The sequence below is a fragment of the Camelus bactrianus genome, chromosome 23 (assembly GCF_048773025.1).
Source record: "Camelus bactrianus isolate YW-2024 breed Bactrian camel chromosome 23, ASM4877302v1, whole genome shotgun sequence".
Classification (NCBI taxonomy): Eukaryota; Metazoa; Chordata; class Mammalia; order Artiodactyla; family Camelidae; genus Camelus; species Camelus bactrianus.
In genome coordinates, this window is record NC_133561.1 from 31,363,967 (window position 1) to 31,389,509 (window position 25,543).

At 45.5% G+C, this 25,543-nt stretch overlaps 2 protein-coding genes and 1 long non-coding RNA gene across 8 annotated transcripts in view; 2 read left to right on the top strand and 1 right to left on the bottom strand.

Annotated features, from left to right (window-relative positions):
* TMCC2 (transmembrane and coiled-coil domain family 2) overlaps nt 1–10,718 on the bottom strand; it is a 34,168-nt gene extending 23,450 nt beyond the window's left edge. Inside the window, exon 1 of one of the 2 annotated variants that reach the window (XM_074351971.1) lies at nt 10,019–10,718. In XM_074351971.1, the coding sequence (XP_074208072.1) occupies nt 10,019–10,225 (207 nt within the window). In that variant the 5' untranslated portion in view covers nt 10,226–10,718. Of the gene's footprint in view, nt 1–8,944; nt 9,351–10,018 lie in introns of those variants that run through there. The other variant, XM_074351972.1, reaches the window with a different exon arrangement.
* Nucleotides 10,719–10,823: 105 nt separating this feature from the next.
* LOC105080369 (uncharacterized) lies at nt 10,824–21,496 on the top strand. Its single transcript, XR_012501894.1, has 4 exons — nt 10,824–10,936; nt 14,934–15,041; nt 15,423–15,528; nt 17,430–21,496. It is a non-coding gene; the product is annotated as an uncharacterized LOC105080369 (long non-coding RNA).
* A 3,437-nt stretch (nt 21,497–24,933) lies between these two features.
* The window catches only part of DSTYK (dual serine/threonine and tyrosine protein kinase), a 48,133-nt gene continuing 47,523 nt past the window's right edge, over nt 24,934–25,543 (top strand). For 2 of the 5 annotated variants that reach the window (XR_012501895.1, XR_012501896.1), the window contains exon 1: nt 24,934–25,353. Coding sequence is in view for 3 of the 5 variants with exons in the window: in XM_074351978.1 (XP_074208079.1) it covers nt 25,089–25,353 (265 nt within the window). In the remaining 2 variants the exon portion in view is untranslated. The remainder of the gene's footprint in view (nt 25,354–25,543) is intronic. The other 3 variants (XM_074351978.1, XM_074351979.1, XM_074351980.1) reach the window with 2 other exon arrangements.

A 25,543-nucleotide genomic window follows, 5' to 3' on the forward strand; every position in this document is an offset into this window, starting at 1 on the left:
GGGAACACTTTTGCTTTCTTGATAAAGGCACTGGCCCTTCCTACTTCCCATCTGGAATGTGGTGGTAAAGCCTGGAGATGCAGCAGGCGCCTTGCAACGACAAGGTGACCGGCATGATGATGCAGACTTACACACAGCTGGGGGAGACCCCAGGGACAGGCCTGAGGACCGGATGGCCCTACAGAGTCACCAAACCAGCTGTGAATGCCTACCCTGGGGTTCTTGCTTCATGAAATAAACAAACGTAGCTTTGTCTATATTGTCGTCTATACAACAGTAATTTTCTCTTACTTACAGCCAATCTCACTCCTGATATAGCAATAGAACACATTTTACTGAAGCTTCCAGGTTGGCGAATACTTTCACATGCCAGGAAGGTGGCACATCCCAGCTCCAGGGCAACAGAAACTCCTGCACTCAAGGCCCTTCTGAACCTCACCTCATGGACCCCTTCATCTGTCTGTTCATCCTTTGTAACAAACTGGTAAATGTAAGAAAGTAAATAAACTACTCCTATGGGCATACCTTGTAGTGCAGGGAGTAATGTGACCACTTCTTTAGCATACATATCAGAACCAACATCTCTCTGCTCAGATCGGAACAAACCAAAGGCGCCCTGGAGCCCAGTGTGGCCCTGCGCCCGCCTTCCCCCTTTAGCTCTGCCGCTGAGATGCTTCAGCTGCTCCCCAGGCAGCACTGCTCAGAGGCAGCAGGACCGCCTGGCCAGGGCGAGGCAATGTGGGTATAATTCCAGACAGCTGCTTCTGTCAGGGGGCTGGCTCATCTGGTGGATCCAAGCCCCCGGCAGAGAGCTTCAGAGCCAGCAGTAGGAGAGCTGGGACTTGGAGGACCAGGTGAGAATCCACATCCTGTAACTCCTAAGGGGGAAACAGAACCCAGCCATGTGGGGCTCAGTGAGCCACAGCAGGTCTTCATCTGTGAGGACACCCCATCACCTCGGGATGCAGCCTCACTCACCTAAAAAACCCTTCCAAAGAATTACACGTACTGGACTTTTTTTTTTTTTTTCCTAGAAACAACTTACAGAGCAGAAAACTTGAACCACAAAGACACCAAGAAAAAACCATCTTTAGATCTTCTGAATTAGCTGACCGCACTCCTCTTACTTTACACCGCAGCGTGGTTTGCGCAGATAGCCACACTCACATCTGGATGTCAATAACTGCGTATACTACTGTGGATTTGTGTCCAAGTGTAGGCTTTTCATTTTCAGCTCATTTAAGTCGCCCTACAATCCAGAGTAGGTGGGGCCCTTATGTCACCCATTTTACAGACCAGATAAGTTACATCATCGCAGCTCACTGTGAACTCACGCTTTATAGTTTTCAAGGCACTTTTTCTGTTGCATTATCTCACTCAATTTTCCCAGAAAGTAATAAAAGCAACAGTGGCAACACTTCCATTTTTAAGTGAGGAAATTAAGGTGACCCTGACTGCTCAAGAAATTAATCCTGGGGCAGCCCTGGAGACGTTAGGTCCACAACACCAGATCTTCCCACGGGAGCTACCATCTCCTCAGGGCCAGCCCGAGGCAGGGCCAGGAGGTCCAGCTGAATCTGCTCTGGGTACAACCACCACGTCCAAGGCAGACCAGACTGAGGACTGGACTCCGCCAGACTTGGAAATGGCCAGATCCTGCAGCCTCTGGACCAGGGACAGCCCAGGACACCCCCCTCCTCCTCAGTCCAAGCTGACACCAGACCTTCCTCCAGGCATGGTGGACAGGCCAGCTGACTCTGGCATTTGCCCAGTGGCTTTTGCCAAGTGGTCACATTACATATTACAAATTGTCTTTCTAGCATTCTATTCCAGGCCTCTTTCTCCTCTCCCCACCACTCCTAGCCTAGCTTCTCCTACCCTGAGGCCCTTCTTTCACATCCACTCAGATACAGAGTTCCCTTCAAAAGACTTCACCAGAGTCCTGAAGCATTCCTCTCCCTGAGCCCGGGGAGAAGGGGGGAGGCGCAGGGGACAGCAGCCACCACTGCCTGCCATATTGCTTTGAATCCTAAAATCTTTGGTCAATTTATTTTTAATATCCTTTAACAACAGCACTTTCCAAAGTGCTTTCCAGTGTATGCTGTCATTCCAGCCTGATGCTCGCCTAACCTCAGGACGCAGGATGTGACTGCATCAGTGTCTGCATTTTGCAGATGAAGAGACTGAAGCCCAGCACAGTTAAGGGGCTCATGCAAGTCACACACAGGCACCTCCGACTTCCAGTCTAAGTCACCCTCACTGGCTCACAGTGATTCGAAGACTAAAGCAGATATGGTATTTTCATGTGATCCAGAACAGAATCACAGGCAGGAACAAAACAAAACAAAAATGCCTGAACTGCAGTGGTGGATCTGCCCGCACCACACTGTAGGACTTGGGCAAGACCTGTAACCAGTGTGGGTCTTTCTTTCCCACCTTCCATGTGCTCTACAGGTGAAGGAAAGCCAGGGTGACCTCAGGACCTTTGCCCCTGCAGCACCAAGGAGTCTGCTAAAGATGATGGTGGGGACAAGGGAAAAGAACAAAAAAGAGGTCAGAGAATAATAGCGGGAGGGAGGCTGCTCCAAACCAAGGGGTTCCTCCCTCACTTACGAGGTGCAAGTCAAGAAAGCAGGTAGCACACGGGCTGCTTCTGCGTGTGGGTGTCAGCGAGGAGACGGTTAAGGAGTTCTGACACGACATGGGAAGTGTTAAAAAAAAAAAAAAACAGCACATACACATAACCAACCACAAGTTTTGGAAATGAGGAAAACCATGGTGACTAGCTTGAGGGAACTTAGCCACCAACGCAGCAGAAGGCACCACCTGCTCTGACTAACAGGTTCCAGCTACTAAATGTCACTTGCTTCTCCACATTGACTATTGCTTTTCCCCAGCTGCCAGAAACCATTTTGGTGGCCAAGCAAAGCCATGTATTATGAAAAGAGAGTTAGAGGTGGGACACAAACAGCTCCCTGGATCCACAGAACGAGCAAAAGCTGTCCCAGAACTGCCCAGAGGCCAGAAGCCAGCTGGGAGGGAGAACGTCCGGGGGCCAGGTGCCCACACCTGGGCAGGTAAATGAGGGGAGTTTGCTGCCTCCACCTCCGAACTATCTTTAAAGGCAGGAAGAGCCCCGTCGCCTGGGTGCCACCATCCTCTCGGGAAGACGGGGTGGACTCGACAGTTTCTGAGAGATCCTTCCTGAGAAGGCTGTGGTCTCCGAACAGTTATGCTTCATCCGTTTCCCTCCCTGGGTGTGGGTCCCCCAAAGGGGAAGTCTGCTCCAAAAGCTGCAAACACAGCTGCAGGAGATCAAAAGTAAAATGCTTCGGGGTACAGTGACTTTGGCACTGGCTGTGCCAGTACAGACTTTGGCCAGAAGTGGCTTCTCATTCCTCCAAGTCCCTGTGTTCTTACCAACTCCCATTAAAGCTAAAAGGATCTTAAAAAGTGACACTAACCTATAGCTAATTATCCCACCTGGCAACTGACTGCATCTCTGACTGCATATCCGTTCCTCCCACCTGGGTTTGAAACGCCCTCTGCCCCACACAGGTTCGGCTGGGAGGGTTCAGCGGGGTGACTGGGTCACCATGAGCCTTAGCAAGCCTAGGTCGCCAACGTTCCTCTATTTATAGGGTCTCTATGGAAACAGGGCCAGCATTAGAGAGCTAATCGCTGTAAAAACCCACAGAGTCCTACTCTCGAGATAAAAAAGTGGATTGCAAAAGTCTCCAATTGCCCTTAAGAAGCCTTGGGTGGGGAGCCATCACCCCAGGTTTGGCCACAATGATGGGGAAGAGTGAGCAGCTGCAACTCTTTCTCCTAGAAACACAGCGATGAAAGATTTTTGGAATCATTTTTTTCCTTCCCCAGCATCACCGCTGACATTACAAAACAGATCTCAACTCGGGCAAACGGCTTCCCCATTCTCAATTTTATTTTAACTCCTCCTTCCTTTATTTATCGCTTAGAGAATTCTGCCTGGAGCCAATGCCAGTCAGGCAAGGCGACCTCATGCAGCGGGGTCTCTAGGCAGAACCAGCTCAACATACACCAGAAAAAGAGATGTTAATTCAAGTTACCTACATGGTGGGCCCTCTCTCTGCCTCCTCTCATCCTACCCACCCTTCACCACCTCCCCCTCCATGTAGCCCTCACTGACCACACCAGCCCGCACTGATCGCACCACCCTGATCTGAACTCCGGAGAGGTCATTATCTGCACCCCTCATCTTGCAGTTAATCATGTTCCGCCTTGCGCCATGGCTTCTCCTGCTCTCTCAAATTGTCATCCAACTTTTCTCCTGCTTATGAATGGAACCCTCCATGAGCAAATGGAGGGCAGGAGCAATATGGTCTATTATCTTTCTGTCTCTAGTATCACCCGGCAGAGACCTTAACACAAACGTGGCAAATGCTACTTAATTATTCTCTGAGTGGAAACAATGCAAATCTACAGAACCACCTTAAAAAGGCGATTTAGTGCGCAGACAACTACCTTTTCCAACGATTTAAAACGCTCATTTGCACAGCTTTTTCTTGTGTCTAACCCAGATCCCTCCTGCTGTAGTTTAAACTCTCACCTCGGTCCATTATCAGAGTAACTGCCAAGATCGGGCTTCTTGGAGGGAGATGAACACAAACCCAGGAGCCCGAATGTGTCTGCTGTCCTCACGAATGGCTTAGGTCACGGCTCCGGAAATTAAAGCCAGCTTTGTTTTCCAAGGTGGACATCACTCAGGGAATTTGGCTGGAATAAGGAAGCCTGTAGCCATTTGGTTTGAAAAGTCAAATTTTTTCCCACATAAACATACCTGCTATTCCTCAACAGCTTTGTTTTAACTTCTTAACGTGGCGAGAGGCCTGGTGTTTAGCTGATGAAGTATGGCCTCGTTCTAAGAATGCACCCTCCTCGTCTGTGAGGAGTTCAAAGGGAGATGCCATTTCTTAGAGGAGAGATGGAAACAGAGACGAGTTTGGATTGGCCTCCAGGACCACCACTGAGAAGCCACCTGAGCTTTTTTCCCCCAGCCCAACACCCACACTTTTTTTAAACTTCAACCCCAAATTCAGATCCTGTCTGATGTTTCAATTCCTTGTTGAGGGAGAGATTCTTGTTAATGGGATTGGCAATTAAGACAATTAAATACACGAAAAGAAGCACATTCTGTAATAGCGAGCCTGCAAGACAGTTCCCACTGGAACAGCGAGGGCAGCTGGGAATTCATCTAGAGCCCAATATGTGGCAGAACAGACAGCTTCATTCGCCACCTGCTTTCCCATCGGTCACCAATTCCCCCCAAGCCCACATTCAGGGCTGCTCTGAAAATTCCTGGAGGCGAAGGGGGGTGGGAGAGAGGCAATCCCAGGCCTTAGGACCCTCTGCCCACCTCACATTACGTCCAGGTGGGATAGAAACGGGCAGCCTCAGAATTCTTCACCACCGCCTACTGTCCCTGACTACTGACAGTCAAAAAGGACTCTGGCCTTACAAGGGACCTGGCACTTATCATTTTACTTCCCCCACTTCAAAAGTGCTCTCCTCTGGGTTGTAACTAAACTTCCACCCTTAAAACTTGCTCTAAGCCCACCGCTTCTGATTAACCCCATAGGTTTCTCATTCCACTGATGATGCCCAAAGCACACTTAAAGTTAAAGTGTGCTTAGATGAATGATTTTCTTGTAAGTGTTTCACTCTGTTTGCCTGGAGGTGAAGGCAGTGGCTGCTGCCAAAGGGCTGATTCCCCATTTCCCTGTTCCGAGATTTACCCTGTTCCGGTTCTGCCTCCCCTGATGGAACCTCTCCCAGGGGTCCTGCTCCCACCTGCAACTGTGGGAATCTTCCAGCCAGAACATATCACTTCTGGAGGGGAGCTGGGAGCCTCATGATGAGCAAGCCTGCGTGGGGCCCTGCTCTACCATCAGAACTGTTCCCCAGAGGCCCAGACAGAGCACCCACACTCCTCCATCCCACCCGCATTCCCATGAGGTCGCCTGTCTTCCCATCGAAAAAGTGGAGAAACTGAGACCCATACATTTTATCAAAACCCTGGGCCTTAAAAATAAAATAAAAGAACAGAAAAACAAGCAGGGGCTTCTTAGAAATGTCAGTGTTCTCTCTCTTGACTTTGGTGGTAGATAGATGGGGTGTCTTTTGCTGTTATTTAAGCTGTACTTATGTTTTCAGATTTTTCAGACACTTTCATATGCATGTCGTATTTCACAGTTTAAAACACGGCCTCTCCCGCTGAAGGCATCAGTGTCTGTTGACCTCTGACCCCTCTCCCAGGGGCTCTCTACCTGAGGGCCTCAGGGGCAGGGGGGCAGGGAGGGGGTGCAGCGCCTGTGATCCCCAGCACAGCCAGCAAGGAGAAGCATACAGGATTCAGTTGTGACTTTCCCGCAGCTATTTGGTTTCTAATTGCTTTTCCTGATCCTCACTCTGAGCAGGCAGGGAGACCAGGGTCTGGTGTGGACAGAAGAACATGAGCTGGAACCCAAATGAGCCTAAAGGACTTCGAACCAGGACTGGAATAATGAAATTCAGAGCACCCCCTTTTCCTTCTGGGACAAAAATATATTAATACTGTTCAGAAATCCCTGGGGAAATCATTCGCAAGGGCTTTTGTGAGGGGAAGGAGACCCTCAAGGGACGTCCAGGTGAAGAACTCCGGCCAGCACACCCAGAGTCTTCCTCTCAGGAAAGACTCAATTCCTCCAGCTGCCAAGGGCTGGGAGAGGTGGCAAGGTCGGCGATTTCCTCCTCTACCTTCGGGCTTCTAAAGGCATCAGGACAGAGCCAGCTGACGGGCTGAGACGCACATCCCAGCACCTCCAGCAGCCACTACCACCTGCTGTATTTTTAACAGGAATGGGTGCTCCATGTCCCTTTGTGCACTTTTCCCCTGCGCTCCCCCTACTCCCACTCTGGCTGGAACTGGGGTTATTTGCTGGAAAATCTCGGTGTACTTTTGGTCAGCCAACACTTTCTCTGGCCAGCAATCCAGCATTTCCTCCCGACTAGCAAGGAGCCGGGCAGCAGCAAAGGACCAGGTAATGACCACAAATGAACCAAGACGCGAACTCAAGTGGTTCAGCAGAAATCCAGGCCACAGGGGCAGGGGACGTGACTCTGAACTGTCAGGCTCCTGTTGCAGGAGTGTCTGCTGGGATGTCCCCCAAAGGTCACATCTAGTGTGCAGAGTAGCTAAGAAGGCCCCCAAAGTACCTGTATAAGCCCCTTCTGGGGCAATGTCCATTTTCAGGCTATTTTTCAGTTACCGTTTTATGATCCCTCCCCAAAGACTGCTGCTTAATTCTTTTTCCCTCTTTCCACTGGCCCTCCCCACCTTATAATCACCGATCTCAGGCCACCATAGCAAAAATGGACAGTGCAGAGCCCACAACACTAAAGGGGAAAGGAGCCCACAAGAGCCCCCAAAACCTTGGCTGCCACTAGTGAGGGCACCATTCAGACCAAAATTCTCTCCTCTCCCACCTCCTCCAACTTTCATGGAGGTGCTTCAGACAAAGCCTCTTTTATTTTTTTCCCCCTTTTCTCAAGATGATTTCCTCCATTGCACTGAATCTATCGCAATGCTGGAGCTGTTGCAGGAAAACAGAAGTGGGATTAAGGGACCCAAAGTTTCTATCTCCAAAGTTTAAAATGAAAACAAAAGCAAGCCAGAACTGCTGGTCTCTCTAGGACAAACACAGATGCAGGGCAGGGGACGTTAAAAATCAAACTTTCCCCTTACTGGTACCACCAGCAAATTAAAACAAGGCAGCTTCTACCCACAGCTAGAGCCAATGGTGGAATTTTCCCATCACTGGAAAACTGTGCCAGCATTGGAAAACAAGTTTGGACACACTTCAGTATTCTTAGTCCCTTTTCCCAGAAAAGGGCTCAGAAAAGTTGAGTGATTTGCCTGAGCTCACACAGCAAATCAAACTGCAATAGCCCCCAAGTTCATGTCTGGTTCTGAAGTCCCTACCCTGTAAACACATGATAAAGCAGACAGAGATAAACAGGAAAAGGCCCTGTTTGTCTCCCCGTGTTCCCACTGAGCAAGCAGCAGCTAGGTTTTCTCCGTGCTGCCAGCCTGGGTCCACATGGTTGTGGTCGCCTCAGTGGTACATCTTCTGGTGGGCGTGGAGGACCACTTGGAAAGACAATGTCCTTTCTCACACCTGATCTCAATTTTGGTTCGGGGACGTCCGGCGTTTAATATCAAGTGTAGAGTTGCTGTTGTATCTGCCCCAACCAGAATGAGAACATCACCAAGAAAAAAAAAAAAGAGCGAGAGAGAGAGAGATGGTATAAGAGGGTGGAGATGAAGGAGCTTCTTAAAGCAGCTTTATCTACAGAGACAAAGACTCAACAGCCCCCACACCACAACCAGTCCACCTTCCCTCATGAAGGCAGCTGGGGGAAATGAATGGCGCTGACAGCTTCCACTGCTGTCTGAGCTGGAAACTGGGGGAGTTTCCAAGGCTGTTTCTCCTGGACTTTTCGGGTGAGGTCCCATCTAGTCAAGGGAATCAGGGTTTGCTGGCCAGACTCATCTGAATCGGCCCACAGTAAAGCTGAAGTCTGCAGCAGGAGGCTGGCCCCCTCCCCACATCAGCATTAAGGGCAATACTTTTCCTTCATCATCTCATTTAAAAGAGGAACCACACCTCCTGACCACACAGGGTGGGCTCAGAAGTGGCAGCTGGTCCAGGTACCAAGGACCTTCGGTATACAGCCTTCCCAACAGAGCTCACCTATATACAAAAGGCTACCCCGAACCTCTGAAAAGGGCAGCAGCAGAACCAGAGGTCACATTCGAAAAATTACCACAAATTTTTAAAAGTACACACATGGAGCTAGCTGTCCCCTTCTCACCGCTCCCCAAGGAACACAGACAGGTAACACACACAGGTAAGAGCACACTCACCTGCGCTCTGACTTCCTGACTCTGTGCCGCTCAGGCCAAACGAGGAATGTCATTGGTTTATTCTGGTGAGCTCCTTAGTGGCTGCTGCCATAGGATACAGGCTTTATTTAACATAACGGAGTCCTCTTGCTCCCCTAGCCAAGACCTTGCACCCCCTCTGGAGAAAATCTCCCTGAGGCATCAATCTCCAAGGCATCTAAGTTCCTTCCTTGGGCTGACATCTCGCCCAGCTGAGTGGTGAGCTGGCTGGAGAAGCCGGAGCCTGCAGTCCCTGTGGCAGCTCCAGCAAAGGTGCATTATTTACCACAGCTGCTATTTTAATTAATATAGAGATAAATTCAATACAGCTTGATAATTGTCTCAGCAACCTCAGGCCGGAAAATAAAGGACTCCCAGCTGCATGTGATCGCCTCTTTCGGATTCTGGTTCTAACTGCCGGCTCAGCATGTGTGCAACTTGAACCAAGGCCCCAAACCAGCCCAAGCACAGCGCGGCCACCTGTCAGTTCTCCACCCTGGGGGTTGGTTCAGCAGGCGGGCAGGGATCTCCAAGCACTAGCTTAACCTCTGGCTCCACCTAACGGCAAGAAGTTCACACTCCCCTTTCACAGATGGACAAACTGAGCTTCAATCCAGGAAGGTCCCAAAAGGAGGAAACTAACTCCGCAAAGGAAACCATTAGGTCCTTTGCTTGGCCTCCCACTCTGTAATTTTCTTCCCCTGCCATCTTACAGGAGGGAAAGTGATGTCAACTTTTTAGTTAGCATCTTGGATTTCTCCAGCCCTTTGTCTGCGAATAGCACTTCACACGCATTATTCAAACAATCTCGGATGGGTGAGTCACTAGAACGTCTGCCGCATAATGAGGAACAAACACAAGAGGCCTGAAATGAACTGAAAAGCAGAGGTGCAAATGGTACCTGACGTCCAGCCCAGGGTCTGGCCGAACATCTGCTCATCCTCTCTGACCTTTGCCTGGCTTTCCCTTCACTTTCATCCTGGTAAAACACTTCTGCGTGGGGCGGGGAAAAGCTAAGTCGCCGGTTGGGCTCGCCAGAGGAGGGTCTGCGCTCACCTTTAAATCAGGAGGCTTGTTTCGGGGACCCGGGTTGGGCGCCGCGGCAGCGCCCGCATCTGAAGTTGGCCCGCCAGCAGAGTTAGCACCCGTGGCCTCCCCAGGCCGGAGGTCCGCGCCCGGCAGGTGGCAAGCGGCATCTTCCAGTCCAGCTCCATCCTCCTCGCCCTGCTGTGTCTGCAGCTCGTCCGATTTGCACCTCTTCATGGTGTATGTGGGTCGGCAAGGGGAATCTGTCCTTCCAGCGCGCCGTCTTGGGGGAGACCGCACCCCCTCTTACACCCAGAAACGAGGCCGGGGTCTAAATTATTAACGAGGAGGGGAGTCGGCGGATCACAATTTCTTGAATTAAAAAATAAATCTTTTTAAAGGAGGGTGAGGGAGGGGCGAGGAGGGGGAGCCTTGGTTACAGCTTGGAATAGTTCATTACGACCTGGGGAGCGGAGGCAGGTCACAGTCGAGGCTGGGCAGCAGGAGTCCTTGGGCAGTCATTGGAGCGGGAGGAGGAAGACAGCCCCCGGCCCCCCAAACTTTCTGCTTCTGGGCATGGGCAGGGCGGAGGGGAGCTGGGCGGCACAGCGCATCCCTCCAGGAGGGCCGGGTTGCTGGGCGAGGCAGGCATGGGGTAGCCGGCCGGGCAAGTCCTCGTCGGCCACCCTCCGCACTGGCTGCGGCCCCCGGCCCTGCCACCAGCCCCCCGCCCCGCACGGGCCGGCGGCGGAGCCCGCAGCGCGCCCCGCCCCTCCCCCGCCCGCGCTCCCGGCTCCCCGCCCTCCCGCCGCGCCGCCTGCTGCAAAGCCGCGGCCGCGGCCCGAGCCAGCGGCGAGCGCGCAACCTACCCCGCCCGGTGCCTCAGCCCGGGAGGGGAAAGGCGAGGCAAGGAGGGAGTGACGACGGCAACGGGCCAATGGGAAGCCGGTAGGGCTGAGGGGGCGTCGCGCGGCCACGTTTTTAGGGTTGGTTGCACCGTGCGATCCCCCGGGAGAGGTCTGGAGGGCTGGGCTGCTGCGTTTTAGCATTGCAGAGAGCGGGCTATGGAGTAGAGACTGGGGGCGGGGGGCCAGCCGAGACTCGGTTTTAGCAGATGCGCGAGGGACCCTCCCAAGGAAAGGCTCTGTCGGGATTTCCCCCACCCACTCATTTTATTTGGCGGGGAGGAGGCGCAATAAGGATGCTTATTATCGCTGCTTTTTTTGCTCTAACTTTGCACGTTGTAACATCCCTTCAGTGAGGAAGACGCCGATCCCCTCTAGGATACTGATCTGAAACACACACCTATGCCTACATTTAGAGCTGCAAATGCAAAGGAAGGAAGGGAGTGTTCTGCCCCATCGCCCCCCACCCCCAACTTAAAGAAACTATCTCGTGAGTCTCAGCTTTGTGCCCAGAAATGGGAATTTATTTCATTTTTTAACACAATAATGTATGTGAGAGTTTTTGCAAACTGTGAAGCAGCTTTTAAATAAGAAGGGGGTATTAGTGGCAGGAGGTTGAGACATATGGAAGGGAGGAAAGGAATGCAGTCTCTTTTTCCCATAAATCTAAGCCAAACTGCACTGAGTAATCTGGAGGCAGAAGAGAGCAAATACTGGGGTTATGAATATACGGATCGTAGTAATAGTAACAATGCCATCTGAGTGTCTGCTGTATGTTTTCTGTGGATACCGTGGTTTTTGTCTACCCAGTAGCCTAGACCAGTGGTTTTCAAAATATGGATCCTGGGAATAGCAGCATTAGCATCACCTGGAAACTTATAGAAATGCAGATTATTGGACACTTGCCAGACCTACTGTATTAGAAACAGTGGGCCCCCAAATCTTTTTTAACAAACCCTCCAGGTAATTCTGATGCAAGCTAACATTTGCGAACCGCTGGCCGATAGTGAAGGGGCCACTCAGTCTGTGAGTCACAGTAATGATAGTGAAAGCGTTTCACAGTTTACCAATCTCTTTTACACCCATCGTGCCATCCCAGCCTCACTTTAGTCCTACTAGTCTGTGAGTTTTCTGACTCTCTTCTGTCTTCTTCCCCTTCCAACCACTCATTTGAATGTGTGTCCTAGAAGAGCCTAAGTTGCTAAGAATTTACTTCAGTTAAGTAGCTACTTTCTAAATGAGGCAGCTCCATTTTTAGAAGACAGGCATTTAGGATGGGCTGGAAATGTAGAACCACCCCCACCTCCACTACACAGTATCAGGCACAATGTGGAAACACAAGGCCACAAGTCTTTAGCGTTCTCAATGATGAGGGAGTGAAGACGGTGGCAGGACTAGACAGAACCAGTGGGGGCAGATGCCCTCCATGCAAGATGTCACGCAAAGTCTACTGCCCCTTCCCTGACTCTCCCCAGAGAAGTGCAGGGGCCCCCACAGGTCCTAGGCAAGTCTTGGGCGGCAAGCCGCTGCCAGCGTATGATGAGAACATGCAAACACATGTTCATGACCTGACTCTAGGCTGAAGGAAAGTTGAGGGAGTGGTTATGAAACGTTAAGAGACCATTATCATTTTGAATTATGCCTCATTTACTTACTAGGTTGTAGTTGATCTTAAGTTTGATTTTTATGTTATAGACATATAGCATGATGGCCAAATTTCTTGTTTGTGGTCATATTTAGCAAGGTGTAATGCAGGTCAACAAAAAGTAGTATGTTTCATGAAGTCAGCCAATGCTTTGCACTCCATTTTAGAGAGGCAGTGTAGTATCATGGTTACGAGCTGGGACTCTGTGTCCAGACTGCTTGGGGACAAATCCTGGCTCTGCTCTCCACTGACCATGTGATTGGAGGCAAGTTGTCTAACCTCTTTAAGCCCCAGTTTCCTAGTTTAGAAGTGGGGATACCTAGGGGGAGGGTATAGCTCGAGTGATAGAGCACATGCTTAGCATGCACAAGGTCCTGGGTTTAATTCCCAGTACCTCCATTAAAAAATTAATTAAATAAATATACCTAATTATCTCCCCGTGCAAAAAAAGAAGGGATACCTACCTTACAGGGTGTTGGGTAATATATTTAAAGCACTTAGACACTTCCTGGCACAGAGTGAGGGCCAAAGCTATAAACAGATGTCACCCAGTTTCAAACAAGTTGCACATTCCACTCCAGTGGCTTTATCTTAGGGGTTCAAATGTGTCTCACCCATTTTTGACTTTCACTGAGTATCACGTTGGAGAACAAATATACTCCTGCCAGAGAAGTTTGGGTAAGAAGTTGTGTAGAGAGCTGTGTGACCTGCAACCACCAGTTTGAAGGTGATGGCAAATTTTCATTGGCCATAGTAGATTCTTGAGTACCTAAAATAAAGAGAACTTGGGGGGAAGGTATAATTAACTCAGCGGAGGGAGGGTGCAGCTCAGTGGTAGAGTGCATGCCTAGCATGCACAAGTTCCTGGGTTCAATCCCCAGTACCTCCATTAAAAACTAATAATAATAATTAAATAAATACACCTAATTACCTCCACCCACACACAACAAAAATAAATAAATACAAAATAAAGTAAAATAAAGAGAACTTGAAAATACTTTGAAATTTTATTTAAAAGATTGGATCCTTCTGTCATTCTAGGTTTCTTGGGAAAATAGAGGCACATACTATTATTTTGATGTTCAAGATAAGACAAAAAAATTGCAGATTTACAATGCAAGAGATTATTATTCCGTATGCAGGAGTAGCATTTTGCATCTTGCTTTGGCACCATTAGTTAATTACAGATAAATAACCTGGTGTAGTGGGAAGAACACTGATGTTGGTGTTAGGAAATCCTTGTAAGAATTCTGGTTCTGTTACTCTCTATGCATTCTTGGGCAACCAAATCACTTACTCTCTCTCACTGTGGTTTTCTTTTTTCTTTTTTTCCTTTTTCTTTTTTTTTAAACTTTTTTTTATTGAGTTATAGTCATTTTACAATGTTGTGTCAAATTTCAGTGTAGAGCACAATTTTTCAGTTATACATGAACATAATCTATTCATTATCACATTTTTTTTTCGCTGTGAGCTACCACAAGATCTTGTGTATATTTCCCTGGCTATACAGTATAATCTTGTTTATCTGTTCTATATTTTGAAATCCCAGTCTGTCCCTTCCCCCACCCCCCGCCCCCTCACTGTTGGTTTTCTCATCTGTAAACAAAGGCTAATATAGCTATAATATCTATCCTCACATGATTATTTTAAGGATTAAACTAGGTAATGCATGTGAAAACACTTGACACATAGTATGTGCTCAGTAAACCTGAATGAAACAAAAACAATTAACAAACTTGTCTAAGCCAACATGAGAAAGTCACGATTATCCCACTAAACTTAATGCTTTTTGAAAGGAAATCCCAGTTAGGCTAATGAAAGCGGGCACTCCTGGTAGTATCAAATTTGCTAAACCAGTAAGTATATAAACAAGGAGTTAAGATCAAGGTTATGGAATCCTGTTATCCTTGTCAACAGCCAATTTATTTGGCTTGAGAAACTGAAATTTAATTATAAAGAGTAAGGTACCAAGCTCAACAAGTAAGCATAGATTTCTTTTTCTTTTTGAAAAAGCAATTAACTCTAAGAAATAAGACTTCTCTTTTTCCGATAGCAAGAGGCTTATACATTATCCAAGAAAATTGTTTCCTATTCTGTAAGAATTTATTTTAAAAAACATTTTAAACTTCAAATGGCTTGTCAGAGAGCTATTCTTAAGTTTTAACAAACATACTAGTGAGTGCCTTGCTTAGAAGGTAAAAGTACTCTCGAAAGAGACTAGATGTAATAATTTTGATCACTGTATTTTGATACCAACATCATTACAAGTTTTCTTTTGGGAATGTAATTTTCTTCCCTTTCTTTTGGAGATTTCCACTTCCACTCAATTCTCTCCTTAAAAGAAATTGAGTTCGGTTTAGTTTTAGGAGGTGTGAACTATGCAAATTATCTTCAGGGCGATTGGCTGGCTTGCTGATGACGTCAAAAATCCCACCACCAAAGCACAGGCTTTTTATTGGCTGTTGCAAGAGGCAGGCAGGACTGGGAATGCTCTGCATCACTGGTGAGTTGGAGAAGGCTCTTTTGAGACTAAACTAATTTTTTTATCCCGTTTTTTCAAGTAAAATGTACTCAGAAGCATTTTCCATGTGTTATTACATTTTTCCATGTTTTCTATATGTTATTACTTAGACATATGTAATTCAAAATGATTGTTTACCATTGTCTTGGTTTATTTAAACAATACCCACCTTATTCTTACCTATTCGTTTCCTTTTTTTTTTTTTTTTTTTTTTGCCCACAGAAATAAAGCTGTAGTTATTATTTGTATGGAGAAATTGTATATATTATTTCATCCATAGCATAAAATCTCTGATACCTAACTGGCAATGTTTTAAAGAAGTAAATAAACCCAGATTGTCCCTTATAACCATTTTTCTCACAGCTTCCCTAAGACCTGCATAGGGAACCCAAAGTCTGTCTCACTCCTGGGACTAATCAATCTCCGATCTGTAATACGAAAAGCTGGACGTTCCTGCTTCTCCTTGCAGGTAGGACGCTCATTCTTCATTCTGGCTGCTCCTTGCTTCTCCGTAATGGGAGAAAAGTCATAATAATCATGGCCATGAACAGAGGAGGCTTGTGCAGCATAAACTTAAACCCTGATTGTACTGCTGTGTGTGAGAGCCTAGGACTAGTAAAATGGCTGCTTTGTGTCCTTCCCCATCTCCATCGGGAATCCGTACAAACCTCTGGAGATTTATTACTTAAAGCTGAAAATGCTAGACCTTAAAAAATAAGAAAGAAAAAAGAGACAAGAAAAGAAAGGAAATATCAGCTTTGCTGGGATAGAATTAGTTGTTTATTATTTTATATCTGAAGAGAAATATCTGTGACAGTTCCATCATATTCTTCTATGTGGTACTTTTAATACAATAATAAGAGCAAAAATATACCGTTTAAAGAGACCCACAGGTGTTAGGCATTTTGCTAGGGTGCTTGTGAACTCTCTCAATCCCCACCACAAATCTGCGAGGTGTTATTCACTCTACAAATGAGAAAACAGGCTCAGAGAGACCATGGCACTTCCACAGACCTGAGAGCTGCACTCCACTCTGTCTGACTCCAAACCTCAAAGCCTAAGAGCTCACCCTTTCATGACTGTCATTTTGAGCCCCTCTTGTGGTAAAGGATTTATCGATGAGTATCAGGCTACAGATTGCTGAATCTACATTCATTCAAATATATTTATGAACTAACATGGAAGAGGGAGAACAAAAAATGACACTGGCCCCTGCCTTTGGACTTAAAGTCCAGTTGGGGAAATGAGACACAAATGAAATGTGAAACAAGATAAGACAGGATGTCTGTCTACACTCCAAGGGGGAGATAATTAAGTACCTCAGACCAGAGAGAGATCTCTGTGAGGGATTAATAAGTTGACTCCAAGGAAGAGTTTTATACACATTCATCTATATTGTGAGTGTTAAAATGATGAAGTGTCACTTTAGGATCCTACTGAAGGCTTTAAGTAAGTAAGAACTATATAAATCATCTTGAATATAGAATCATTCAATATTTGGATCTCTTTAATTTTACATCTGCACATTATAGAGTTTTAACGGCATATCAGTGATGGGAAAAACTTTTTTTTTTATTCCCTGAGACCATAGAGCATTGTTTCTCAAAGTATGGTTGGTTCATGGACTACCAGCAACATAAATCACCCTGGAATTTAGTTACACATGCAGATTCCTGGGCCCCGTCCCACACTAATGGAAACAACTTCCAGGGGTGGAGCCTGAAAATCTAACCGTTAAACAAATATCCCAGGTGATTCTTATATCATTAAGTTTGAGAACCACTGATGGAGAGGAAGACTTGGTTGATCATATTGACAGAATAGCTCCTTTTTTTAAAAATCAAGCACTTACTATATGTCTGAGTCACACTCCCAGTTAGTCCACAAAACAGACTCTGTAGATAAATATCATAATCTTCATTTTACAGAAAAGGAAACTGAGGCTCAAAGAGGATTAAAAACTAGCCCGAGGTCACCCGGCTAGAAAGAACTCTAGCCAAACCAGTTCTGCCTGCCTTCACTGTCTGTACTTTTCCCACAATGCCTACTGCCTTGGGATTGAGTGCCCATTATGCACCGTGTATCATTTCAATCTAAACTTTCCAGTACCCTCCAATGGTACGCTTGTCATATAGGATAACTAAACTTCAGAAATACTAATATACATTTCAAAATTACCTTCCAACAGCTGAAACAGAGCTTCTTACTAGAGAATGACTTTTCTGCAATTTTACTTCCTCCTGACAGTTCCTAAAACCTTTCTCAGCTCTGACTATTGGGGCTTCCTTCCTTTGGTGTTATTTATTCCAACCCTTTGTACCTAGTTTGAAGTCTAGGTTTTGTTGCTAACAGCTGCCACACCTTTTCCAGACACAGGAATGGAGAGCGACAGTCTGAATCAAGAAGAAATGTCAGTTGCTTGAAAAACCTTCTGCTGATCTTGTGACTGCAAAGAGAAAAAGACAACTTTATCAAGGAAACCTCTCCTGGGAAAGAGGAATCACACTATCTCATGTGAGATCTTATTTTGGAGTATGCATGCTTATGTAATAAATTATTTTCATGGAATCTCATATGACTCTGGGGCATACCCAAGCAGATACAGGGACAAAGGGCTGTTTTCATTAGTGAATCTCCCAGGCTTGTCTGAAACCTCACATAGGATGCTGGTGAAAGAAGACAGTGCTCTCTTTCAAGATGCGATGACATAGCACAATTCAGGAATATATAGCTAGAGCCATGTAATATCTGTACCTTCTCACCCAGTAAACCCTCCAGGGAATTATCCTGGGAAATAATTCAAAAGAGGAAAAGAGCAGCAACACCACAGAAAATGTTTCTCACAATGAAAAACCTGAAACAACCTAAATGCCCAAGAACAGGGAGCGGATGAGTAACAGTGGCATTAGTGTCATGGAATGTTGTGCTGCTATTAAAAGAGATAAACATGGCGAGTATATAGAAACCTGAAAAGCTTTCTTTAAATAATATAAAAGGAAAGAATTAGAAGGCAAAATTGTGTTGACCTAGAAGGGCCTTGGAGTCAGATGAACCTGTGTTGTTAGCTGTATGGGCTTAGACAAGTCACTTAACCTGAGTCTCAGTCTCATCTATAAAATAAGGATGGAAATATCCATCTTCCCAGGGTTGTTGTAAGAACTAAAGATGATGTGAACTAAATGGATACAGTTTGGATAAAGACAGGAGGGGAGTGCTCAGAAATAATTATACCAAGTTTTATGCCAAGACATAGGACAGCTGAAAATTTTATTTGAAATGAATTATTTTTATATTTTAATTGAATACTGTTTTTTCCCCTTGATTCCTCCACACCCTGAAACAAATGTCATAGCCCCTATGCAGGAGATGTGTGTGCATGTCATCTGGAAACTGGCTTATGGGTTACTAAGCCCTACTTGGCGAAGGGTGCTAGATCAGTGCTTCTGAAATCAGCTCCAGGAAAGTGACAGGAGCCCGAGACACTGACACACAGGAAGGGGACTCAGCTAGGTTGAGGGCTGGCTTTCCAAGCACTTGGATGGAGGTTTATGTGACGCTTGTTAGGTAGTGCTGCCTGTCTCTACAATTTGGGGATGGGGAACATTCTCATGACCAGGAAGCTTTCCATCTACCTTTGCTTTGGAAACCTAACCCTTACCTCCTTTAAACCACCTCCCTGCAGAGCTTGATTCGTGAGAAAGTGGGTAGACAGGAGGATAACATGAAATACCTTATTTCGACAAATACGTATTGAGCATATTCTTTGTGTCAGGCATTGTGTTTGGCACATGGGGATAGATATGTACTAAGCCAGCTGGAATATGTTTTGGAACTCAGGCTTCAGAATCTTCCAGAAAACTTCTACCAAGATAACAGAGACACAGAGAAACGTATTGGTAGGTTTTCATCTATCCATCTTTTTTCCATCCAGGATCAGCCCAGAAAGATAAAAATTTAACCTGTTACAAGGTCTCATACTGGGCAGGCAAAGAAATTAACCAAAACCAAGTTCCACTGAAATGTCAGGCAACGGAGTGGAAAAAGGATCAAAAATACTTAGAGCTGGAAAATCATTACCAATCTACTAATCTTACTTTTGAGAAATGAAGTGTGGCAAAATGATGTTCAGGGCTTCTTCTGGAAAGCCTGGGGTCAGTTACTCTAAAAATTTTCTAGAAACTTTGTTTGTCTACTTGGCAGTAAAACAAAGATTACCTCTGTTTGGGGTTATACTAAATTTCTTTAATTGATTGTTTTTCCTTCCCATGTTCCACATCCTAACAGCCAGGATGCCACTGATGAAATATTCAGCACTGGAATGCTTCTTAATGTATAATTAAATAGAATGCATTTAGAAATTCCGTTTTATAGACCTTTAATCTTCAAGTTAATAAACCTTCATGTAAAGAACATCAGAAACAAAATATTCTTGGACATACATAATTTTCCTTGGAAAAATACATACTCCTGAATGTAATTACTATCCATAGGAAAGAAAGAAAAGATTTATTAAGCCATTTTATGTGCCAGACAAGGTACTAACTGCTTTATACATTATGTTATTTAATCTTTCCAGTTCATGAAGTAGGTATTATTGATTCCACTATACAGATGAAGTAACTGAGGCTCCAAAAAACTAACTGATTTGCTTAAGGCCACAAAGTAAGTAGTGTCACAGATAGGACCAGAACTCAGGTCAGATTCTCTCTGACTCCCATGCTTTTCCCTTAATTTTTACAGGGTTTCATTTCCAAAGCACTTTCTCTTCCTACAGCTCATTCCATCCAACAATACAGAGATGTTAACACAGTCATAGCATTCTCTCTTTTAACAAGTCACAGGACTAGAACCTAGGCTTATAGCAATCATCATCTCAGTTACCTTGTATTGAATGCTTTCTATGTGCAAGGCTCTGTGCTAAGCATTTTTTATACTTTTTCCCCCCATTTCAACCCTCATAATAGACTTATGAAGTGGTCACTCATTTGATGGATGAGAAAACCAAGACTCAGAGGGGCCAATGACTTGCACAAGATTATACAGTAACAAGTGAGGACTAGAACTCACTTTGTAATAATGATAACACAATTGATAAAAGCAATTGCCACTTTTTGAACACTTACCGTGTGTCAGATACTGCTTTTTAAAAGACTTTTTATTGCTATGTACTTTGAGATCTATAATTGGCCTTGCTCTTTTTAATGCTCACAATAACCGTATGATGAAGGTACTGTTATTCCCATTTTACAGATGAGGAGCTAAGACTTACAGAAAATAAGTAATGTCTCCAAGGGCATACAAATGGGAAGGGATAGAGCTAGGATTTGAACGCAGGTCTCCTTGACTCCAGTACTTATTTCCTTAACCCTAAGGCTTTGCTGATTCCCATTCTGTCTCCATACACCTTTGCTACCCAAAGGGTGGTTCACAGATCGGCAGCATTGTCCTGGGAGCGTCACCCAAACATCACCTGGGAGCTTGTCATAAATGTGGAATCCCAAGCCCCCACCCCACGCCTACTGAATCAGCAGCATATTTTAACAAAATGCCTGCATGATTCTTCTGCACATTAAAGTCTGAGAAGCACTGCTCTGCAACACGACCAGCAACATACAGAATAAGCAGAGAAGGGAGCAAGATGGTCTGGAACAGGGATTCTTAAAACAAGTTCCCTTGGAAATCAGTTTGAGCTGGAAGAAGGTATGTTCTGCTGTTCAACTTGATAATGGGGCTCTTCTCCCAATTAAGTTAATGAATTATATTTTCTCATCTTCCAAAATTCTTCCTGTCTTCTTTGGCATTGAATATCACTTGCCTGTTAGTAACTTTAAAAGATGACAACAGTTGAACAGTAGTAAAGTAGTAAAGAAAACTCAGAAACATTGTTTAATTGTTTGTAGTATTTTTTCCCCTTAATTTGTGGGGTTTTTTAATTCTTGGGATATGTGATTGTGATTTTATGTTGCATAATAGAGAACAGTCATCGTTTCTCTTAGTAAACTTGTTCCTAATGCATATTACAGAATTAGATGTTAATGTCTTTTGGTGTTCCACAAAAAGCATCTGATTCCCACCTATATAAACATGAGGTTCAAGGCTTCAGAATCACTCTAGAAATCATCTAACCAAGAGGAACTTGCCGTGGAAAAGTAAAGTTAGAAAGAGTTACACGTTTCTCACCTGTTCCTCTTCCTCCAAAGGAGATAAACATTAATAGATACAAATATAACCCACTGGGTCTTTCTGGATAGAAATATGAGTGTTTTTTTATGTTCTCCTTTGTGTTTTTCTGAATATTCCAAAATATTTCCAGTGAACATACATTCATCCAACAAATACCTAATGAAAACTTACTAAGTGACAGGCACTGTTTTGGGTGCTAGAGACACAGCAATGAACAAGCCAGATAAAAATTTCTCTTCTGGATTAGTGATTGCCAGAGGCTGGGGTGAGGGTGAGGGTGGGAGTTGGGGGCAGAATGGAGGAAGGGAGTCAAAAGGTACAAACTTCCAGTTATAAAATAAGTCAGTAATGGGGATATAATGTACAGCATGGTGGCCAGAGTTAATAATACTGTATTGCACATTTGAAAGTTGCTAAGAAGAGGGAGGGTAGAGCTCAGTGGTAGACCGCATGCTTAGCATGCACGAGGTCCTGGGTTCAATCCCCAGTACCTCCATTATAAATAAATAAACCTAATGACCACCCCCCAAATAACAAAATAAGTAAAATGAATACATTGAAAAAAAAAAGAAAGTTGCTAAGAGAATAAATCTTAGAAGTTCTCATTACAAGAAAAAAATTCTTTGACTATGTATGGTAATGCATATTAACTAGACTTACTGTGATGATCACTTTACAATAGATGTAAATATCGAATCATGATGTTGTATAGCTAAAGCTAATATAATGGTTGTATGTCAAGTATACTTAATAAAAACCAAAAACTTGGTTCCTATGTCAGTACTTTTAGGCCTTGCCTCTTGGGCTGGTCAGATTCCTTAACGAAGACACTGCAAGTTTCCTCTCTGGAGAGTAACCATCTGGTGGTCAGAGGGCTGGAACTGAATGGAGGAGGACGGCTGGGAATCTTAGCATCCAGTATCTTAGTTCATTTAATCTCCCTCTTTATACAGAGAACTCCTGTTCAATCCTCTCTGGAGAATAAATACTTCAGTCTTTTGGGGGGAGATTTGCAGGGAGAGGGAGTTGAAGGAGAGGGGATGTGATTTGGGGATGTGACTGCTCTTAAACAGCTTTCAAAATCCTTGTTTTAATCCCTGCCCAGGGTACAGGCACCTGTACGTGGCAGCCCTGCTGATCAGGGTGGGGCTCAGCTTTTCCTACTCTGAGTTTAGGATTCAGGTTTCTCCGGGCTAGTAACTTAGTTCACACTGTCCATTTGCTTTCCAGCTTCTACTTTTTTTTTTTTTTTTTTGCGCTACTGGTTCCTCTCATTATTGTGAGTTTATGCTTTTTAAAAAATCTCATTACTGTCATTTTAGTGTTCTAGAAGGGAACAAAAGTCAATCTGTGCATTCATCTTCATTAACTGTTTAATTCTCATCACTTTCAGGAAACACTTTCCCAGACCAACTTAAATCCTTAGAATTAGATATTTGAATACAATATACATTTTGACTTACAGGTGATTATAATTTAGGAGGAGCTCACTGTCATTCACATCCTTTAAGTTTTAAATAGCAAGAAACGATCACTTTCCTCATCAGCTCAAAAATGAGGATGAGACATGCACATATTAAAAATTGCCATTAAAACAATAATAAATAATTTATTACCCCCAATTTTTTTTTAATTATGGGGGTAGGTAGAACAAGTTCTATCCCTCTATTAAAAATAAATAAATAAATAACCTCTATTAAAAAAAAATAAATAAATAACCCACTTCCCCCCCCAAAAAAACCCCAAAAAGCAAACAAAAAAATTATGTATGTAGGAGGTTAATTACTGCACCATTATTCATAATACCCAAAGACTGCACAAAACTAAAGTTCGATCAATACAGGACTTGTTATATAAAAACCTCAATTCATATGGTAGTATATGCACAGTGAAAAAAGATGAGGCAGATCTTTATGTTCTGGTGTGGAAGAATCTGTAAGGGCAGAATAGAGTAAGAATAGTATGCTATCATTTGCGTTTAAAAATACATATTTATATAGTATCTATATCTGCAACAGTAGTTACCTCCTGGGAGGGGATCTAAGTGACTGGGAGACAGGGAGAAGGAAGACTTAGTTCTCCCTTGCATACCTTTTGTGCCATTTGAATTTTACACCACAGTCCTACATTATTTACTTTAAAAATAATATAAAGAACTAATGAGTAGTTTTTAAAAGGATAAGCTCCACCTGACAGAATGCCCTCCCTGATTATTTCCACTTATCCACATTCCACTCCTTCTTCAAGATACTAATTCCCAATTCCTTTTCTGGACAACTCCAGCCCAAGTACTCTCTCCTCTGATCTCCTTTGCTAGAAGTTACTGTGTGTGGCAAATCATCACACATTGCTTTATTATAGCACTTCTTTTAAATAGTATCAACCATCTTGTATTAAACTTTTCATTTTGTATTTTCATTTCTGTTTCACTGAGCCTTTTAGGGGTTGCATGGGGGTCTTGCAAAGATGAAGAGTGACCTGAGGAGAATATGTGAGCAAGTAAAAGGGAGGAAACACATGAGAAGGAATTTGAGGTTCCTCCTAAAAGGCAGCCTTCACACCCATTTACCAAGTAGAGATTCATGTGAACCAGCAACCCCTTTTTACAAAATGCTAAAAGCCCCCGGACAGGTAGAGCCTTCATATTTTACACTGAATGAACCCCGTTATCACAACATCACTTAGCTAAGAGCACGTGCACTCAGGGGATGAGAGATTGGGAGACAGAACGGAACATTTTGAAGCAAAACTTACAAAATTAAAGATTAACTAGTCTAAACTCTTACTTCACAGCTCTCAAGGTAGGGCACTGGGAAAGTTTCAAACTCAAGTCTCCTCTTTAAATTCAGTTGAGGAAGTACAGTAACTAGCTGTTGCAAAAGAAATCTGGCCTGAGTGGAAGATACGGTCTTTCCACAGCAAGAAAGACAGGAGGGCTTGGTGCCTGGAGAAGAAGAGAAAGAAAACAGGAGGTGAAAAAGAGGTGGTTGTCATTTCCTTCATAATTGTGTCCAGGGCTCCGTGACAGTTCGTGTCACTAAAAGTCTTCCGTATTAGCAGAAGCCAAGATAATCAGAACTGGTTTGGAAGGCTACTAACCTCAACTTCCCCTTACCCAGCTCGCTCTCTCTGCAACAGATCGAGTGAACTTCTGTTTAAAGCTCTTCAACGCTCATTTCACATCTCCCTTTTCCACATCTGGAGAAGGAGAGTCGGAAAAGGAGGATGCAATGCAAACACAAGGGGTTTCCCTACGTCCATGGTATTTTTAGCTGGTTCCCCAGTATCTACTTGTATCGGAAAGTGAGAACCATTTAGGGTAGCCATGGAGATAGTACTGGTCCCGGTCTTGTTTCCTTCCTTTTCTGTTAAAATCTTTCCCTCTGATTTCGGTAAAGCACCCCACTTCGGGCGCCCGGATTCTGCAGCTCCTCTATCTCCTTAGGGACAATTCTGTAAGGAGTAGGAACATGTTTTTAAATCAGGAGAGCTAGTGAGCTCTGGGTGAGATTTATACCAAAGGGGTTATCAGTCGCACCTACAACCTCCAGGTTTTGGAGCTCGGCTCCAGCCCAGACTACAAGTCCCAGGAGACCTCGCAATGACGGGGTGCTCCGGCGATCCTTCCCCCCACTCCTCTGGATAGTGAAGAGAAAGGTTCCGTTCGCGGCGCACTGCGGCTTGGTTTGTTTTCAACGGCGGTGACGGAGGTTGGGAGCCCGGGCGACTGCAGGCGGGGGCGTCAGGAGGCGGATTCCTCCTGCCTTAAGCACTGGGGGGGCGGAAGGAGGGGAACCGGGCCAGAGGGCCGGGGACCGAGACGCGAAGACAGAGCAGGCTGAGGAGATGGAGGGCGACGGGGTGCGGTGGGGGAGCGAGCCAGTCTCGGGTCCCGGCCCCGGAGGCGGCGGAATGGTCCGCGAACTGTGCCGGAGCTTCGGCCGCTACCGCCGCTACCTGGGACGGCTGAGACAGAACCTGCGCGAGACCCAGAAGTTCTTCCGCGACATCAAGGGCTCCCACAACCACAGCTGTCCCTCCTCCCCCACGGACGGCGGCGGGGCCGAGCGCGGCCCTGCCGGCGATGTCGCCGAGATCGGGCTGCAGGCGGGTAAGGAGGGTAGCCGCCAGAGAGGCAGGCTGGAGAGGCAAACTAGAGGGTGGACCGCACCCCTGCCCCTGCAAAACAACCCCGGGGAGAGGCGGAAAGTGGAAGAAGGGCCGCGTGGCGGGGCCCCCGGGCCTGGGCCGATCCGATCCGAGATGCCGTGGGAGGGCATCCCTCCGGGTGGGGGAGGAGA